General features: G+C 46.6%; 1 protein-coding gene and 2 non-coding genes across 5 annotated transcripts; all 3 read left to right on the top strand.

Moving 5' to 3' along the window:
* Positions 1-469: 469 nt before the first annotated feature.
* Positions 470-7717, top strand: slc25a3a (solute carrier family 25 member 3a). 3 transcript variants are annotated; one of them, XM_070853647.1, is made up of 8 exons: positions 470-540; positions 1076-1247; positions 2316-2440; positions 4403-4582; positions 5356-5537; positions 6011-6183; positions 6604-6714; positions 7220-7717. In XM_070853647.1, the coding sequence occupies exons 2-8, from the start codon at positions 1106-1108 to the stop codon at positions 7378-7380; spliced, it is 1074 nt and encodes a 357-aa protein (XP_070709748.1). In that variant the 5' UTR covers positions 470-540; positions 1076-1105; the 3' UTR covers positions 7381-7717. The 3 variants fall into 3 exon arrangements, with proteins under 3 accessions (XP_070709748.1, XP_070709750.1, XP_070709749.1); XM_070853649.1 differs by lacking the exon at positions 2316-2440 and adding an exon at positions 3691-3815; XM_070853648.1 differs by having other exon boundaries at positions 484-540; positions 1081-1247.
* Positions 5674-5873, top strand: LOC139222287 (small nucleolar RNA SNORA53). The gene has a single exon (XR_011585918.1). It is a non-coding gene; the product is annotated as a small nucleolar RNA SNORA53 (small nucleolar RNA).
* LOC139222289 (small nucleolar RNA SNORA53) lies at positions 6771-6970 on the top strand. The gene has a single exon (XR_011585919.1). It is a non-coding gene; the product is annotated as a small nucleolar RNA SNORA53 (small nucleolar RNA).
* Positions 7718-17283: the final 9566 nt, after the last annotated feature.

Raw genomic sequence — 17283 nt, forward strand, 5'->3', positions numbered from 1 at the left:
ATAAGAAGGGAGCTAGTACCACTCCACCCATGGTTAAGCACCACCCTTAAGGTAATTCCTCAGGTGTGGCCAGGTGAGGTCATTCAGTGATCATCTGCACAGGGGGGGCTTCGCTCTCAGCAGCATTACTGAGGACAAGAATAGCAGCAGCTACAACCAGTAATCCACTTAGTGTTCCTCTCACGTTTTCCTATGAGGAGTCACTCTATGTCACACGCACATCCCTCTGTGTTTGTGACTGCAACAGGAGCACATATTGTTGCCCCAGAGAGGGAGAGCGTTTAGATTCAGTGGCAAGAATGCCCTCTGAAGTTCCTACAAGCACCGCCTTCATTTAGCCATAGACCAATTTTGTGATTGGACCAGAGGTGTTGATTGGCAGCTCCGCAGCCTACTCTTACGGGACGGAGAAGCGGAAAGACCCGCCCAAGGTCCACAGTGACGTCACGAAAGGACGAATTGATTTACCGCGAGGTCATTTGGCCTCTCCGAGAAGCCGGTCGTAGCCGAGCGGAGGCGCCATCTTAAGATAATAGAAGAGTGAGTGCAATTCTTCATAAAAAATAGTGTGAAATACTTCACTACGTCACTCATTTAGGAAGGAAGTATTTGTGCAGAACTGTGGTTCATTGAGATGTTTTATTTACCCGACTTCTAAGGTTTCGGCCTCGTAAGAGGAGACCTTCCACCTTGGAGCGGTCACGTTAGCTTAGCATGTCGGCTAGCATAGCATTTTGCAGCAGCTAAAAAAGAACAAGAGGAATGCTACGTGAATGTGTGGGTAGACAGCTTTGGGATTTTGCCACTAACTGGTGTCCAGTAGCTTATATGGACTTTACCCGACTGTTCGTATAGCTAGGTTGGTGTTAGCTATGTCTCCGTTAGTAAGCTAACGTGAATCATTCCCTGTTCACGGCCATCCAGACGTCAAAGTAAGCTAACCAGCACGTGACATGGCATCCCGCAGTTCAGTTGTCGGTGTGTGCACGTTGAGTCGGTGGGGGTGGGACGTGTGTCCGGTCAACACTGTCGGTTAACTCGCACTAGCACGAAGCTAACTTGTTGCTCATTGTAGCGCAGCACCGCCAGCAGGCAGGACACCATCATGTACCCGACCTCTTTGACGCAGCTGGCCCGGGCGAACCCTTTCACCGCTCCCCTGTTCAGCCTCCAGAAAGTGGAAGAACCCCAACAGAGCCACCATGGACAGAGGACCCGCAGACTGGCCGCAGCCGCCACCGCAGATGGTAACCCAAGCGCACTTCACTGTGCTGGCTGACGTTAAAGGGCTAGCATTAGCTATGTTAGCTTAGCTGACCAGATTAGCCCAGTTGCGGCCAACTTAACTGCCGAATTCACCATAGAAAGATTTATTATCAAGAACAACAGCACGGGTGCGGATTGAAAGTCATTTTTAAACGCCTGTAGTCATTATAAATGACAAAGGACGTGGTTGTTGAGGCAGTTCGCTGCTAGGCCTTGGCAGTGTAACCTACACGCCGACTGTGGAGGACAAGGAAGGGCAAAGTGGTATCTTACATTCGCACTGCAGCAAAACTGTGTTCGCCTCGTCGCACTTTCTTTCAAATAGTAGATTTTACGTTCAGTGAGACTGTTTCGGTGGATAGCCGGGAGTTAAGTTGCACAAGACCAAACTGGTCTAGAAATGCACGTCGTCCCTCAGCATGAGCTGCTCCGAAGTTGTGAGGAACAAATTGTCCTGGCTTGTAAGCCTTGAGAGGTTGTAAAACACGGTACCCAAGATGACTTTGACGTCTGTAATGCTGCTAAATGTCCAGTGTCAAATTTTGCCCTTGAGATCCATATGGTTCTCAGTTTGTCCTCAGTGGCCGACAGGCTTCAGCCACAAATTTCGAATTTCTTCACCTCAGCTTATTGAGATTAAGTCGAAATCGCGTGGCACTTGATTAACAGTTTTTATTTATTTTTATATAACCAGACATTTTTATATGTTAACACCTGCCTGTGGAATGAAGTCCAAGTGCCCATTTCATAATGCCTTTCTACTCATAAGTATTTGTCCCATGCAAGGGACACTAATGTAGTAATACAGTTCAGCTGAGTCTAAGCTTGGGAGTGGATCGAATTTTGTAGGTGTACCTGGCTTTGTTTTCAGAATAAACACTTGCAGGTAAGCTAGTTTTAGCTGCTGTATTGCTTACGTGCAAGACTTGAATGGAAAAATTAGTCCTTTGATTTCTGAGGCAGTTAAACATTCAGAGACCAAGTTTTTTTTTCTCCTTTTCCATGCTGAGAGATGCCCTGTTCTTAAAGTCACCCCTGTGTTTCTTCAGAGGGAGACAGTTGTGAGTTCGGCTCTCAGAAGTATCTCGTCTTGTGTGGCTTTGGTGGGATTCTTAGCTGTGGCACCACACACACAGCCGTCGTTCCCCTCGATTTGGTCAAATGCAGACTGCAGGTGTGTCTCCGTGACTCGGTGCCTTGGTTTTTTTTCCCCCCCTCAATACCGTCATGCCTCATCCACCCATAACCGTGTTTTTTGTCGTTTTGAAAATGCACCAATTTGCATGGTAGGAATGGAGTCACCCCCGTTGTGGTGATGTCACCGTGTATTGATTCCCATGATTCTAATGTGTTGGAGTGATCCTAACATGGCTGCATGATTCTGCACCAGTGTTCCTATGTATCAGATGATTTTTACCCGCCTCGCCGCCCCCACCACACCAGAGTATGTATGGTGGTCATGTAGGTGAAGGACAGGAGAGTCAGACCTGAGGGAATGTCCTGAATGTTGACTATGCTATATTAGCACCATCAGATGTTTCTGTCTGTCAGGATTGTCTGAAAGTATAGATGAGATGTGCAACACAAATGCTGACATTATCAGATAGCTATTGTTCAATAACTGACTGATAATCCCTGTACTGCCAGGTAAGACTGTCTAGTGAAAAGTCAAAAGCACATTTGATAAGATAAGTCATTATGGTGATGATGGTAAATGAAATTATGTTGTAGGAGTGTAAAATGGAATTTAAACATGCCTTTAGTTCTGGTGATCTGTCACCTCACTCTTAAGTTTTTTTATTTTCATTAATGACAACAAATTTGTAGGACCACATTGATGATTTGCACCATTTTAACCAGTTAATCACTCAGACTGCCAGAAAAAATTCATCTCATACCACAGGGTGTGATCTCAGTTTGAGTTCTACCTTCTAGGCAGCCACTGTTTCAACTACATTATTGAAAACAAAGATTAGCTACTTGTAGTCTCTGTAAATTCATTTGCATAGTTTATGAATTAACATGAATTGGCTGCATTTAAGTTAAGAAAGCTAAAAACATTAAGCAAGCATCTGAAAACTTGTATGCTTTGGGAAAGGGTAAGCAGTAGTTAAATAAGTTGTGAAACACCACTGTGGTCCTTGAAAGTTCATTGTGAAATCACATTTGTACAATGATTTTTACCAACCGTTGGTGTGAGTTCCTAATTAAATGGTGGCATGTCGTGGCAGAGCAACCTATAATGGCAGAGTCCTGGCACTGAATTAAAACTGTCTAGACATGGGGAAACTGTCCATGAAAAGTGAAGCAGTTTCTTTTTGCAGTGACGACTCGTCCATTATGTGGCTCTGGTTTGGTGATTCTTGTTCTGTGTTGCATGTGACCTTGCATGTTGCATGTATTGTCCCCTCCCTTCTACCACAGAGGATATCAGCTGCGACTTTGGCTCCTCAAAGTACTATGCCCTGTGTGGCTTTGGGGGTATCCTGAGCTGCGGTCTCACACACACAGCAGTGGTGCCCCTCGACCTTGTCAAGTGCCGTTTGCAGGTTTGTATGGAAGCTGAACAGTAGCAATGAGTAGTCGGCACCAGTCGCTCTTCCATCCTCTCAGCCCCATGGCTTCATGTATGATAAGTATTGTAGTTGCACACAAAATGGAAATGACTCCTAAATACTGAATAGGCAGATTTCAAAGTGTTAAAGAAGAAACCCTATTCACTTTTCTTACTTCTCAAAAATGGTTTGTCTAAATTTAAATTTTAGTAGCCTAATATATAATGGTTCACATTTTTCTAATAAGTGGCTTAGATTGTTATGTTTTGGACTGCATCAGCAGCAAATGCTTGAAAACAAATGCCACACTGAAATCACCAGCAGGAATAGTTAGTCACCCTAAGACCACACTTTGTAGGCACGCCTCATAGTTTAAAACGTCTTCAAGACAAGTGTATTTCCTGGTTAGTAATGGGAAAATGCAATTCCCCGAAAGCACTTCAACATGCCCAAGAAAAATACTAGATTTGCAAGTCGTGTATTGGCCCATACCAGTGAGTATTCATCTACTTAGGACACCAGATCTGAGAGCTGCCAATGGTTTGTTGAAGCTTATTCACACTGTTATTTCTCCCTTTCAGGTGGACCCAGACAAATACAAGAGCATTGGCAATGGCTTTGCAGTGACAGTGAGGGAAGATGGTGTTAGAGGCCTGGCAAAGGGCTGGGCTCCTACGTTCATCGGCTACTCCATGCAGGGACTGTGCAAGTTTGGCTTCTACGAAGTGTTCAAGATCTTCTACAGTGACCTGCTGGGGGAGGTGGGCCCAGACACAACAGCTGTTCATGTTGTTCACACGCTGAAAACATTGTTTTTGAATGTGGCATCTTTGTGCAGCGGCAGACATATCTAGTGTTGGTTACCTGTGTTCTCAGATATTCATCAGAAAGTGTAGAGCAACGTTAATTTAAGATACACTGTCTATGTTACAGTTTGGATTTATCATCAACCAGCACAGCTGTTGGATAACATTCTGTTTCACCAGATTTCAACAATAGGGATGTTTGTTTTTTCTTTGTACTGATCACTGACACTTCTGTGTGATCTCCAATCTGTAACCTGTTTCTACCTTTGGTGTTACTATCTGTGTGATTATTTCTGCTTGGGGCAAAACAACGCGTGTACATTTTCATTGCTGCTTCACTGACATAAATTGAACAGCAAGAAGCAACAGAAATAAAGGGCTCCAACTTCAACCATTTACAGGCCGACATTACAGTTGGTGTCCTAAATGAAGCTGGTAGACGTGTTTTGGACAGTCGGTAACTATGGAGGTAGTTAATCAAGAGTGGAATGGTTATGCTAAGTACACTTGTTACATTAATACAGATGTTGAGGTCTTCAAATCGTTGTGGGAAATTAAGGCTGCTGTCGGCTATTATATCATTTATGTCAGATTGCCATATCATTTAGAAGCCTTATTGTACCAAAAGTAGTTTTTTGAGTGACAATTTTAGCACAGTTTGACAGGGGGGAGACTGTGCATCTCTGCCACCTAATCTGTCTGACCGTTTGTGTGCTTTTACCCAACAGGAGAATTCCTATCTGTGGAGGACATCGTTGTACCTGGCTGCGTCAGCCAGCGCAGAGTTCTTTGCCGACATTGCTCTGGCTCCCATGGAGGCTGTCAAGGTTCGCATTCAGACTCAGCCAGGCTACGCCAACACCCTCAGGCAGTGTGTTCCCAAGATGTTCGCTGAGGAGGGGGTCTGGGCGTAAGTGTGCTACTTTCTTACCATTCCTCAGCATTCAGGTTTGTTAGCGGTTACTGTCAGTAAGTGACTAAAAGGTTATTCACACTTGGTATGGTTTTATTAGTGAGTGAATAATTGATAAACCATTTCTGATGACAACACGCTCCTTAGATCCACCTCTGGAGGGCGCTGTTCTTTGAGCAGAGCTCCTCAGCAGCTTTCTGGCTGTACAGTTGGAGGTGCTTGAGTCATTGGCGTGTGAGAACAGTCTACCTGTCCTCCCAGCCCACCGCAACACTGGCAGTCCTGTCTACAGACAGGAAGCACCCAGTGCTGCGAGCCTGGGGGACGGACACACTTAACATAGTAACTGCACTGAGAAATGTTCCATATATTTTGATGTACATCAGCACAAGAAAGTAGTTGAACTGATGTGTAGATATCTTCAACGTTTGATGGTTTTTGTGAGTTCACATTCCTTCCTTTCCCTCCAGTTTCTATAAGGGTGTGGTGCCCTTGTGGATGAGGCAGATCCCCTACACCATGATGAAGTTTGCCTGCTTCGAGCGCACCGTTGAGTTGCTCTATAAGTTTGTTGTTCCCAAGCCCCGCAGTGAGTGCAGCAAATCTGAGCAGCTGGTGGTTACCTTTACGGCCGGTTACATCGGTGAGTAAGAACACCTGAACAGCACAGTACTTGGGACCGGTGGTTGAAAACGGTGTTACCTTCTTTAGTAGAACGTTTCTCAGCCCAGCAAATACAGACTTTTAAAAAAAACCAAGAACACAGTAAAAGCCTTGACAGTGTATGAAGTGGAAAAGCTGTTTCCACCAGTGAACAGCAGAGCACTACACAACCTGTTAGAGCTAGAAAACCGAACCAGTTAAAGAAGCAGCACTAAGTCAATTATAACTCAACATTTTCAGCAATATAGTAATTAGAGTGTTTCTTTAAGTAGCTAAATACTGGCAGTAATATCATCAGTTTCATGTGACTATAATGTGTCATTCTGTTGTACTGTATTCATGTGTGTACAGTGAAGTTATTCCAGTTGTCTGATGAGGTCTGTTTACCCTCTGTGTGCAGCTGGTGTATTCTGTGCCATCGTGTCCCACCCTGCGGACTCTGTGGTGTCTGTGCTGAACAAGGAGAAGGGCAGCACTGCTGTCCAGGTGCTCAAGAAACTTGGTCCCAGAGGTCTGTACCAACACTAGCTCGCAGTAACATCAATGGTAGCATGTTGTCACCCTCTGAACACGCTCCTTAGATCCACCTCTGGAGGGCGCTGTTCTTTGAGCAGAGCTCCTCAGCAGCTTTCTGGCTGTACAGTTGGAGGTGCTTGAGTCATTGGCGTGTGAGAACAGTCTACCTGTCCTCCCAGCCCACCGCAACACTGGCAGTCCTGTCTACAGACAGGAAGCACCCAGTGCTGCGAGCCTGGGGGACGGACATGCAGCTGACTAATGAATGTGCTAAAGAAGCTTCTTATTGCTGCTAAAACAGAACTAACAGTAACACTGTGGAATGTTACATATTGAGTTTTTCTTCCTACTCTTAAATGTTGACACATCTTCATAACTGACACTAACACCAGTCATGCTGGCTCCCCCCTGGTCCCGGCTCAGTGCAGCAACAGGTCTGACCCACTTAGGTGACTATGAGGGCAGGAATGTGTTCTGAATCTGTGTGTCTCCCCCCCCAGGTGTGTGGAAGGGTCTGGTCGCCCGTATCATCATGATCGGTACTCTGACTGCCCTGCAGTGGTTCATCTACGACTCTGTTAAGGTCTACTTCCGCCTGCCCCGCCCCCCTCCCCCTGAGATGCCAGAGTCCCTTAAGAAGAAGCTCGGTCTCACAGAGTGATGTGTCCATCCCCCCCACCGTCTCCCTCCCTCCCTCCACTGAGCCGCAGCCTCCAGCCGACACCTCTGAACCCTTGCAGAGTTCCAAAGCGCACACAGCAGTTTTCTATATTTATGTCCTTGGCTCCTGCTGCTCTGCACAGAGCGCAGGACCGCTACTACTCCTGTATATTTAAAAACAAAAAAAAGAGCAAGGAGACAAGCTGGAAGCACTCTAGGTTTACCAAGAGGCCGGCACAAAATATTCCTCTGTAGAAACACTCGTCTGGTTTTATCAATTCCTGTCATTAGAAAATGGTTTAAAATTCTATGAAATGAATTAAATTCCCTGGATACTACTGGCTGTCTGTCTTCTTTTGAACCTGCATGCACTTCACATCAGTTGGCTTTGAATCGTTTCAACAGATCAGCAGCCTCGTCCTGCACATGAATTGTATCATGATTGAGTTATTAAAGGAGTTATAACTCCTATATTATAACTCTTATAAAGTTATTTAACAAAATAAACTCAGCATGCAGAAGTGAGCTGTGACCCAGCTAACGTTAGATGAGATTCGGTATATTTAAATGATCTAGACTGTTGTGCCTTTGTTACCACACTAATACAGACGATGCTGACAGTTCTTAACATGTCATCTGGAAACATGCCACTGCGTTAAGATATGAGCACCTGTTCTGCCAGTCCAGGCAGCCTTTGGTGGTGTGTTTCCTTATGGAGCACAGATCAGAGTGAAACTTCTGAGGTTGTCTAATGTAAAGATGACTTACTGTGTTACTCACCAAGGTTCATTGAAGAACCCTTCCAATCAGAACTGGTTCTCCTCAGGAACAGCTGCATGGCTCTATTAGAGGTCACAGGGAACCTTTGATCTATCAAAGGTCTGTATTTGGTTTGGAGGCGATGCAGCACAGGTTTCCCAAGTCAGTGTGGCCTTTAGCTGCATCACTAAGCAGCTACTGTCAGTATCAACGCTGACTCCTCAATCTGAGCTGGATACAAGGCTCTAGTGACTGATGAAACTGGTGAAGTACCTCCAAATCTAAAACCAGGTTAGAATCATTTAGAAATTCAATTCAATTCAATTCAATTTTATCTGTATAGCCCAATATCACAACAGTGTCTCATAGTGCTTTACAAAGTTCACTGAAATAAACAAGTGTAAGCGAACAAACAATCTAATAAAGAGTCCAGCAGTCGATGAGGCCAGTGGAGCAGTCCGATGGATCAGTCCGAGGCATCACCTGCCCTTTATGACCCTCCTTCTTCGGGAAGGAAAAACTCAAAAAACCCAGTGGGAAAAGAGAAACCTCCGGGAGCACCACAGTGAAGGAGAGATCCAGCTCCCAAGGACGGACAGGCTGGAGCCTTGGACAGACGCACATCCATTGGCTGGTGGAGAACCACATCAGCAGGACCAGGACCAGGATCCATAGGAACCAGGGAACCACATCAGCAGAACCAGGACCAGGATCCACAGGAACCAGAGAACCACATCAGTGGGACCGGGACCAGGACCCACAGGAACCAGAGAACCACATCAGCAGGGCCAGGGCCAGGACCAGGATCCACAGGATCCACAGGAACCTGAAATGTCCGGCTATGGTATTAAGTACACACATTTTGTAAGTAAGGGCTAAAGTTTCCAAACTTTGTTGAATGTCAGTGCCTCAAATGTTATAAGTGACTGGGGCAGAACTAGTTTCCATCGTTGAGTATTCACATAGAGACCACTAGAGGGAGTGCTGAGCCCACTGTTGACTGTTGGGTGGTCTCCACCCTGTAGACAGCCAGCCTGCAGAGCCTTAAAGGAAAGATAATATTACAAGAAAAACATACTTTGACAAAGATGAGAGCTTGGATTTAGAATAAAATGCCTGAAACTTCCTGAAATTCTCATTGCATCAACATGAACACAGCTAGCTCATCAGAGAGAGTTAAATCAGATACTTGTGGAGTATTTACCACAGCTGTGGAGTGCTGGAGAAGCTTGAGTCAGACTTCAGAAAAGGTGAAGGAACCCCCCCCCCCCCCCCCCCCCCCTGAGTTCCACTCGGTGTTTTGGATCTGCATGCATCCTCTGTACCTGCAAGTCAGCGTCCTATTAAACCACCTCCTCTTCATGCTGCTAGTGAGAGAGCAGTTAGAGGCAGCTAATATGTGTGTGTGTGTGTGTGTGTGTGTGTGTGTGTGTGAGGCATAATGTGTCACACGTGCAGATTTTACCTGCATCATGTAATGGGCCAGGGTCACACACACACACACACACTCGGTCTGCAGATGATCTGTGCTGTCATTAGAATCTATTTGTCTGCTCATAAAATTTGCTCACTGGCGACAATAGCGCTGCCTTCTGTTGGGAAAATGAGTGTGTGAGTGTGTGTGTGTGTGTGTGTGTGTGTGTGTGTGTGTGTGTGTGTGTGTGTGTGTGTGTGTGTGTGTGTGTGTGTGTGTGTGTGTGTGTTTCCAACACGGCTTGCTGACAGGTTAAGGTCGCTGAGGGTCACAGGAGATGGATTCCATTTATTCCGTTCCCCCGTTTGCGAGATCACAAATGTCCCTCTGAATAAAACATCAGCACCGTGACAGATAAAACAGTTCTGTGGTTCTCTCTGCTCTCTGCTCTCTGCTCCCCCATCACAGCACTCATTTCCACATTTAGTGATCACCTGTGAGTCCGTACCAGGCTGGAGGCCCGTCTGTCCTCCCTGTTAGCGCTGCTCTCGCTGACTGTGGTCTATTTCAGGGCTCCACCTCGAGTGCTGATGGAGACAGCTGTGGGCTCCATCAGTGGGGGAAACTATGTTTCCATCATACCGAGCCAAACCCAGATAGGCAGAGTGAGACACCCCATGAACCCCCGCAGCTTTTTGCTTTTTGCTCGCTTCGGGGGCTGAATGTTTTTTTTTCTTCTTCTCTGTTTTTCAGGCTGTGATGGTCACCGTTATTGATTTTTTTTTTGATTTACCAAGGAAGCTTTTGCTGCACGCAGACACTATCCATCCCCTCTGAGGTAGTGGAAAGGCAGAGTCAGTGCCAGGTTCTTCGGTACCAGCGCGTCCCTGCAGAGAGGAAGAGAACAAGATGTGCAGCGGCTCTGACCTCCATGTGAATTAAAGAGCTGCTGATTACAGAGTGACTGAGGGAGAAAAGACAGGACACGGCTCCGGCTCTGTGGCTGCTGATGGACATTAATAAAGATCAAAATAAAAGATGTTTGTCTGATCGGTTCATGAGGCTTCACCCCGAGAGGAGCGGCATCAAAGTAGTCCCCTTTAGTGAGGACGTTATCCTGCTCCCCCCACGGTCCAGGAGGGAAGCTCTCAGTTCGGTTGCTCTCCTGTGGTCGGAGGACATGTCAGTCTGCTCAGGCTGCATCCTTGTTGCTATGGTTACTCATTTAATGATGCCAGTGCATTCATTTAGAACAGTGAACCGGACCTGCTTTACTCAGGAGTCAGTATTCAGTCAGACCTCAGTGCAGAGAGACCAGAGTCACAACACTTCTAAATGAACGGGCTGGAAACACTAAATCACTGCCTGCTTTGGGAACTGCCCCCCCCCCCCTTTTTCATCCCCCATTGAATTCTGCATGCCTGATGTGAGTGCCAACATGTCCTAACAAATTTATCACATTACCAAATTCAACTGATATGCAGTCAACCTGGGGCAGTGGGGGCCCCGAGCTAATGCACTGTCTCCTTTAAAAACACATTTACTTTATATTGAAGTTTTTTATTCATTTCCTTTCATTTTTTTTAAATAGATTTTACTATTTTAAAAATGTTACAATAATAATAATAATAATAAGAAGAAGAGGAACACTTTATTCATTTATGCTTGATATTCACATTATTCTTGTTCTTGTCATGATTTCACCATCTTAACCCCTGGAGATGTCTGCAGAGACCGGGGGGGGGGGGCTCAGTTAGAGCGCATGTGCAGGCGCATTCACCCGCATGAGCCTAGCTATTGTCCTTCCAGCCCCTGTGTTGAGTTTTTTTGGAGGTCAACGAAACTGCAGCTGGTGTTTCTGGTCACATGAGCCGAGGGCCCGGCCTGGCCTGGCCCGGCTCGCTGTGAGGAATTTGCAGTGGGTGGAATCCACTCCACAGCAGGCCTGGGAAGTGTCCGCAAGCGGGGAGGAGTCAGCCGGACTGTGGGCTGAGTGGGGTCAGCTGAAGGACGCCTGCGTGGTGCGTTCAGGGCACATCTGGCGTGCGTACAGCAGCCAGGACCTGCCGACCCTTTTCAACCAGAGCTCTTTATTTTTAGTTCTCTCTATATTTGAATTCTCTTGTGTTCAGACATAATGGACATAGTTCCACATGTGGTCCACTGTCCACATGAACAATGGTGAGTTTAATCCTTTTCCACAACATGTCCGTACAGCAAGATGACTGCTGCACCAAGGCCTCCTCTGTTCACACTTCAGTGCCTCCCCTACACTGGGACACTCCCCATGCCTCTCTTCCAGTCTGGGGAAATGATTGGCCTGAAGCCTTATTACCATATTCCCCCCCACCACCACCACCCCACCCATCTCTGTAGGCGCCCCATTGGCTGACATATGAGTGCTTGTCTTTCATATTTTTTTTCCCAGCTTCATACCTACACAACAGGAGCTTTGACCTCTCTGCTCAGTTCTCCCTCTCTCTCTCTCCACGCTCACACTACAAACTCCGACTCTGCCTCCAGTTCATTTGGCAAACCTCAAAGGTTGTGGTGGTGATTCAGTGAGTCATTGTTGATTTCTGAGGAGTTATCAAAGCTCGCTTTAGCTGAGAGACCTTCTGTTTGCTTTTGCTGTCTCAGCCTATCAAACTCTTCTTTCTCAACTTTCTCATCTCAGGAACCTCAAAGTCAGAATGAATGTGTCCCCACTGCTGTAATTATCAATTCAATTCAATTCAATTTTATCTGTATAGCCCAATATCACAACAGAGTGTCTCACAGTGCTTTACAAAGTTCACTGAAATAAACAAGTGTAAGCGAACAAACAATCTAATAAAGAGTCCAGCAGTCGATGAGGCCAATGGATCAGTCCGGTGGATCAGTCCGAGGCATCACCTGCCCTTTATGACCCTCCTTCTTCGGGAAGGAAAAACTCAAAAAACCCAGTGGGAAAAGAGAAACCTCCGGGAGCACCACAGTGAAGGAGAGATCCAGCTCCCAAGGATGGACAGGCTGTAGCCTTGGACAGACGCACATCCATTGGCTGGTGGAGAACCACATCAGCGGGACCAGGACCAGGATCCATAGGAACCAGGGAACCACATCAGCAGAACCAGGACCAGGATCCACAGGAACCAGAGAACCACATCAGCAGAACCAGGACCAGGATCCACAGGAACCAGAGAACCACATCAGCAGGACTGGGACCAGGACCCACAGGAACCAGAGAACCACATCAGCAGGGCCAGGACCAGGATCCACAGGAACCAGAGAACCACATCAGCGGGACCGGGACCAGGACCCACAGGAACCAGAGAACCACATCAGCAGGGCCAGGACCAGGATCCACAGGAACCAGAGAACCACATTAGCAGAAGCAGGACCAGGATCCATAGGAACCAGGGAACCACATCAGCAGAACCAGGACCAGGATCCACAGGAACCAGAGAACCACATCAGCAGAAGCAGGACCAGGATCCACAGGAACCAGAGAACCACATCAGCGGAACCAGGACCAGGATCCACAGGAACCAGAGAACCACATCAGCGGGACCAGGACCAGGATCCACAGGAACCAGAGAACCACATCAGCAGAACCAGGACCAGGATCCACAGGAACCAGGGAACCACATCAGCGGGACCGGGACCAGGACCAGGACCCACAGGAACCAGAGAACCACATCAGCAGGGCCAGGACCAGGATCCACAGGATCAACAGGAACCTGTTCAATCAATCAACAAACACTTAAAGCCTTCACACATAGTCTGGTAACGAGTTCAGATATGAGGTTATTGTATCCCACGATCTCTCCAGGCCCAGATCAAGGCTCAAGGACGCACCTCTTTCCATCCCTATTGAGTCTAAGCACTCAGCTGCTCACCGCAAACCCTCACCCTTATCTTCAAGCTCATATCAATTTCATATCAATTTAGCACCAAGGCTACCTCATGTTACCAATTTCATTTCCCTTACAGATAACCTCTCCATGTTGTCTAATAACACTCACAGTACAGGACCTGCCTGAGTTCACTGCAGGGCATTCCTGCATCAGGGTGCATCTGTTACCATAGTCATGCTGGCTTTTGTCTGAGACCATCATTTTATTACATTTTACTAATACAGTAGGTGTAGGTGATAATTTAATAATAACCGGAGGCTGTTACCAGGAACAGACTGGTATCTAGTTCATATAATAATCTAGTCTCTACAGCTCAAAGTAGCTCACCAGCACAGCTTTGCTTGCTGGACTTCAAGCGCCCCCCTTTCCACATCCAACTGGCAAAGGATATGGAAGACTGTGTCTGACTTTAAATTATTTAAAGTCTTGCAATGGGTGTACCCCAGTGAAACATCATTTTGATGTGTTGTCTGCAAAAGGGCTGCAGAGGATCTGTGTTTATTAACAGGGCCTTTATTGCGTGGGCGTTCCCTGTGTCCATGCATCCAGTTCTAACACCATCACTGCGTCAGTATTGGGCTCATGTGTTGCACATGTGATGAACGAAGCAGCAGTGACTCTGGGGCCATAAAAACACTGCACACGCTGCTCAGAAAGTGAGAGCAACAAGGGGGTTAACAGGGGCCTGCAAGGTAATCTTGGCCTGGGCCCCCCCCAGCGAGTTAGCAGGTTTGACTTGCTGATCAACTCCAAACGACATTTTGTGTTCCACCTAAGTGAGCACACCCTTGGTGCGTCCTAACTAACCAGCGGCGGGACTGTTCCCAGGCTGGGAACGCGCTCTGTGATTGGTGGCTACTGCTGCTGCCTGGGAGCTGCACGTGTCCCGGTATGTTAGAAGCTTTGACGAGTCCTCTGCAGCTCAGCGGACTGACCTTGCAACAGTGCGGGTAAATACAAACAGTGGAGCACACACTTCATTTCACCTCCATATTTACAGTAATAACTGCACAGCTCCCCTCTCATTATGTAACCCTGACCCGTAGGTGACCGTGTGTTCCTTATCACAGTCATTCACACCGTTGGCGACCTCGCGCACAGAGGAAGGTCGGCTGTTTCGGCTATTTGCACGAAAAAAACCAAACGAAACAAATTTGAAACGAAGAAAGTTGAGCGCCAGATCTCACAGGAGTCAGACTCAACACGCCGACCACATGAGCCCCTCTCTGCTCCGGCTTTGTCCAGCACAGCCCAGACAAGTCACCACCTGCAGTAAGAAAACAAACTCCCTCTGCAGCCAATGACCTTGCAGCGGCACAGATTTCTCCGGACCAACCCTCCACAGCTTCTTACCTGTGCTACATACCTTTAGATTTGATGCAGGGCTTTGCCAGGACTTGCCTTGTTATCTTTACACCTAAAATCTGATGTTGGGCAAAAGTTTAGTCTCTGAAATGATCCGAGTTGCTCGTTCATCAAACCTAGTTAGTTATCAAGCAAATGACGCAGGCTGGATGATGATGTGACATGACATGACATGTGAGCACAACTGTACATACTGGATGGAACGATATTTATATCGTTTTGCTTTTGCGTGTTTGCATTTCCTTTCTCTCGGCTAAATCCGTGACCTGCATGTTCTCTTTTCTTTCTTTATACAGCTGCACTCAAAATGATTCAATCCTCATTGCAGACGAGGTGTACTGACAACATTTACAAACTCTCAGCTGTGTTCAATGAACAACTCAAACAACAATTAATATAGCTCAACACAACTAATAGTACAGACGGTCTTTCAATGACTACTGCCGTCTCATAATTATTCAACTCCTTCTTGAGAACCATCTTCAGTACTCAGCAGAGCACCCTTTGCTGTTATGACCTGCTGCAGACACGATGCTTAACCAGACACCAGGTTCTGACAGCATTCCTGAGGAATCTTAACCCATTCCTCATGGCCAACAGCCTCCAGCTCTCTGATGTTCTTGGGTTTTTTGACGGCCACTCTGGTATCTTCCAGGACTTTTTCTGAAGCCAAACCTTGGTGGACTTTGAGGTATGTTTGGGATCATTGTCTTGTTGGAAGATCCAATAACACCCAAACTTCAGCTTCCTCACAGACAGCATGATGTTTTCTCCTCAGATTTCTTGATACTGATTGAATCCATGTTGTCCTCCAAACGCTGCAGGTTTCCAGAGCCAGAAGAAGCAAAGCAGCCCCAGAGCATCACCGAGGTACCACCATGCTTCACTGTAGGCAGGGCAGGCCTCATTCTTCCTCCTCCAGACATACAGCTGATCCAGTTTTGTTTCATCGCTCCACAGAACAGAATCCCAAACCTTCTGTGGCTTATTTATCTGGTTTCACGTTTATTAGAGCCGACTTGTCTTGTGCTTTTTGGTCAGTAGTGGTCTATGTCTTCCTGTAGAAGCTGAAGCCTCAGTGTCTGCTGCCACCAAGTCTTGCTGCAGGTCTTTTGCAGCCTCCTGCCTCCTCAGAAATCTGGTGCCAGTGTTCCTTTAGCTTTGAACTTGTGAACTGTGCTTCCAACAGGATCTTTAGGAACATTCAGTGCCTTTGCTGTCTTTCTGTATCCTTTTCCTTGTTTGTGCAGGCAATGATCTCCTTTCTTAACATTTTGGACAATTCTCCTGACTTTCCAATATTTGTAGCATGCAACCAAACCCCTGACCAGTCTGGGTATATTCTATCTCACACACACCTGATGAAACTAATGAGGCCCTTGATTAGCTGCATCAGGTGAACTTGAGACAACACCTGATTTACAAATGAGTGCTCTTATGAGGGATTCTGTTCAAGGGGGGGTTGAATCATTTGGAGACTGCAGTCGTCATTAAAAGTGAGCCCACCTGTAGTATTTGTTGCACTGAACTATTTCAGTTGTTCTTGTCTGAGTTGTTCATTGGACACAGCTGAGTGTTTGAATTTTGCCAAAACATCTAATTTGCAAAAGAGGTCGGATCATTCCACTCATTTCTTATTCCTGTCCATACTTGTACACTTATGTCCATAGTGTAAATATTTATTTATCATTACAACATATATTTATTTACTATTGCTTATTTTCTACTGTTGTTTTCTATATTCTTTCTTTTTTTCTTCTATTACTTGTTGCTGCTGTAACATGTTGAATTTCCCCCTATGGGGGATCAATAAAGAAAAGTCTAAGTCAAGTCAATCATTTTGAGTGCAACTGTACAACACTGTGGTGTCTACCAGTCCCAGCTGGAAGCCATAATGTGTCTTGTTATTCTGTCTTAACTCCGACACAGCAGCCTCAAGGATGAGGCCGTCTGTTTGCTCACCAAACTTGTAGGACTATTTGAGGACTGTTGGCATGTCAGAGATAAACAGACGGAGAGAGGCGTGCAGATAAAGAGAGAGAGAGTGAGGCTGCTTCGTAGGGGGGGCTTTATGTTGTGTAATACCCCTGCTAGCCCCGCCTTCTTCCACTGGCCAATCTAATCCCTCCATCACTCTCCTCAGTCTTCACACACAAAAGCCTCTCTGGCCCTCTCTCTCTCTCTCTCTCTCTCACACACACACACAAACAAAGGCCCACACCACAGCTGAGGGGGCGCCTTCAAGGGATCAGCATCCTCTCATGCCATTGGAGGACGAGAGAGGCAGGACTGCAGCCTCCTATTGGGTACCAGCCTGTATCACCACCGCCATCATCATCATCATCATCATCATCATCATGTTTTACATGTGCAGAATCGGGGGGGGGGCAGAGAACAGACTGTTCACATGGGTGTATGGGCCACCATTTGCTGTCATGTGGTGCACTGATGTAAAATGGAATGAACG

The sequence above is a fragment of the Pempheris klunzingeri genome, chromosome 22 (assembly GCF_042242105.1).
Source record: "Pempheris klunzingeri isolate RE-2024b chromosome 22, fPemKlu1.hap1, whole genome shotgun sequence".
Classification (NCBI taxonomy): domain Eukaryota; kingdom Metazoa; phylum Chordata; class Actinopteri; order Acropomatiformes; family Pempheridae; genus Pempheris; species Pempheris klunzingeri.